We start from the raw sequence: 2,500 nt of genomic DNA, 5'->3' as shown, positions 1-2,500 counted from the left end.
TCTCTTCATAAGTCCTTACCATTAATATCTAAATAAATACATAAAAAGTTTGAGCTCTTTTGTCCTACAGTGTGTTGAATTAATGTTTATATATAATGTAGTTGGAAACGATATTGAAGATTCTACAGTAAAGCAAAAATATAAATAACAAAGAAATTCTATTCTAAACATTCTCACCTGATCCAGTGCAAGAAAAATAATACATACCAGCCAAACTCTAGTCTGTCAACCTCCGTCCATTTTCTTCTCGCTGTGGGAGTAGTGGGTTTCGGAGGGATGTTCTTGTCCCGAAGACGATACACGAGATACAATATATATTCATCATCGGCAGTCTCTGGCCCGTAGCTCCAAGTCCCTTCCTCTCCCCCCATCCAGCGTTCGAACTCGGGGCAAAAGGATTGGAACATGAAATAGGCCTGGATGTGGCTGAGGACTGCCTCTGTGAAAGCTTTGACAGAGTACCTGCCCCCCGAGCCGTTCCTGGGTATGGAGGACCTCGTGACGCGTGCCAGAGCTACCATTCCGGAGTAGTTCTTCTTCTTGAGGCGTCGCCACTCGAAGTCCATGAGTCTCAGGTTGCGAGTCTCAGGGCTTCCGGAGGGACTTTGCATTTTCTCAATATCATTTTTGCTCCGTCTGTTCCCCGTGTTGGGCGAGAGTGCAGAATCTGCCTTGCCTCCGTCCACTTTGGAGGCGGCGACGGAGAACTCAGAGAAGTGGTGACCCAAAGTACGAAACTGAGTCACGATGGAGTTGCATTTGGTAGTCAAACGGATAACAGCTTCGTCAAAGTCGAAGGCGCGGTCAACATCGACTAAAAGTGCGGAGTCGTAGCTGTAGCCCCTCTGGCTGGGCTCCAGGCACAAGCACTCAAACACTCTTCGGTCAGTCATCATGCACGCTCTTCACGTACCCACCTACCTCGACCTACGCGCCCACACACCCACTAGCTAGCGATCTTCCCTTAACACCGTTTTAGCCTTTATCACACGCAAACAAATCCCATTAACCTGTTTACACTATAAGAATGGTTAAACAACGTACGTTAATCAACAGATACAACTTTTAAAATGATTGTTAATTGAATCCTTCTGATTTATGCACTGTCATTAAAATTTACCAAACAATTTTCATCGACACGCACTACATCAACGAAACTATCCTCTTTCGGCAGTCATTTAATTAAAACAGATAATCTTATTCAATTAAAACCATTACAGATACCCCGAAGCCATTAATTTTCTATCGAGTTACACGTTAAAGAAAGACATCATATGCCCGTGAAAATAACACACACGTCTTGTCAGATCTTACAAGCATATTCACTCATAAAGTAACAAATGGCAACTGCTCTCCAGACAACAGACAATCAACGTACGTTCTCTCTCTCTCTGTTATCACCCTCCTCTCTTCCACTCTCTCTCGACTTTCGGTACGCCACCCACTTACTCACACCCTCTCTGTCTAACGCATTCCCCCCACCCGAGTTACACCCACAGTAAGATTTCTGGCGGGTTTCCCACACTCTCATTCACAAGCATAACACAGGCATACGCGGGGTTCCGTGTTGCTACGTTCTCCTTCACTATTCTTCTTAGAGACAGGCAATTTTCCAGGCCGATCAACTGTAGAACGAGAAAATAAACGAAAATGAACCAAAAGGCAAATGAATTGATATCATTGGGAATGAAGACAGGCGTTACTTGTACCAAATCAGACGAACGAATGCCAAAGCTATCAACACAAACCCCAGAGAGGTGTTGCCCCCAGAGATTTGGTGAATATATTTGACTTAGTGGGAAATATACCACATGATATACAACCAATTTATCCACAATAAATTCCTGGATTCACCTGTAACGAAAACTGTACACAACTCGGGTCACTGAAATGAACACAGCACAAAGAAGGGAAAGGCCCGCGCTCGACACTACCACTCGCTTCCCTTGCTGTGTCACACTGGCGCGCAGTCTGCCAGTTGGCCCACGTGCGCACAGTGGGGGCTGGCGGTGGGCGGAGAGGGGCCTGGAGGTGGGTTGGGAGAGGGTTGCCGGACGGAGAGTGTGCGCGGGGAGAGGGTGGGTGCTTGGGTTGCCGGGGAGGGAGTTTGGGTTACCAGGCACGAAGGGATGTGGGGTACAGTTCTTCTTGGCAGCGCTTCTCCTCAAGTGGGGGTTACATAACTTCAACAATACTCTGAGTTATTTCAGTGTGTCTTGCGGGTGGTGTTACGCTGAATGAATAATCTCTCCTTACCATGAAGTGTAAGTAAGAATGCAGGGATGAAGAGGAGTGTTTGGAGTGCATGGTAACATGATCCTGGCAACAACACCTGCTTCACAGGAATAATAACAAGTATAGCTACTGCTGAATCCTCGGACTTAGAATGTTTCAGTCCCATCTCCACTTTGGAAATAGCTTCTTAACTTATATTTGTATAAATTTTAAATGTCAAATGACGCATTGACGATACTCTTTCAACTATTGTTAGAGTCAGTCT

At 45.7% G+C, this 2,500-nt stretch overlaps 1 protein-coding gene across 2 annotated transcripts in view; it reads right to left on the bottom strand.

The window, feature by feature from the left end:
- LOC122259997 (uncharacterized) overlaps positions 1-1,990 on the bottom strand; it is a 16,223-nt gene extending 14,233 nt beyond the window's left edge. For both annotated transcript variants that reach the window (XM_043027049.2, XM_043027058.2), the window contains exons 1-2: positions 1,855-1,990; positions 208-1,625 (exon numbers count right to left, since the gene is read on the bottom strand). In XM_043027049.2, coding sequence (XP_042882983.1) covers positions 208-896 — 689 coding nt within the window. In that variant the 5' untranslated portion in view covers positions 897-1,625; positions 1,855-1,990. The remainder of the gene's footprint in view (positions 1-207; positions 1,626-1,854) is intronic.
- Between the last annotated feature and the right edge of the window lie 510 nt (positions 1,991-2,500).

This window comes from Penaeus japonicus, unplaced genomic scaffold (genome assembly GCF_977035675.1).
Source record: "Penaeus japonicus unplaced genomic scaffold, GWHDUDI00000001_assembly GWHDUDI00000010, whole genome shotgun sequence".
Classification (NCBI taxonomy): Eukaryota; Metazoa; Arthropoda; class Malacostraca; order Decapoda; family Penaeidae; genus Penaeus; species Penaeus japonicus.
The sequence above is the reverse complement of the archived record's forward strand: the minus strand, read 5'-3'. Positions and strand labels throughout refer to the sequence as shown.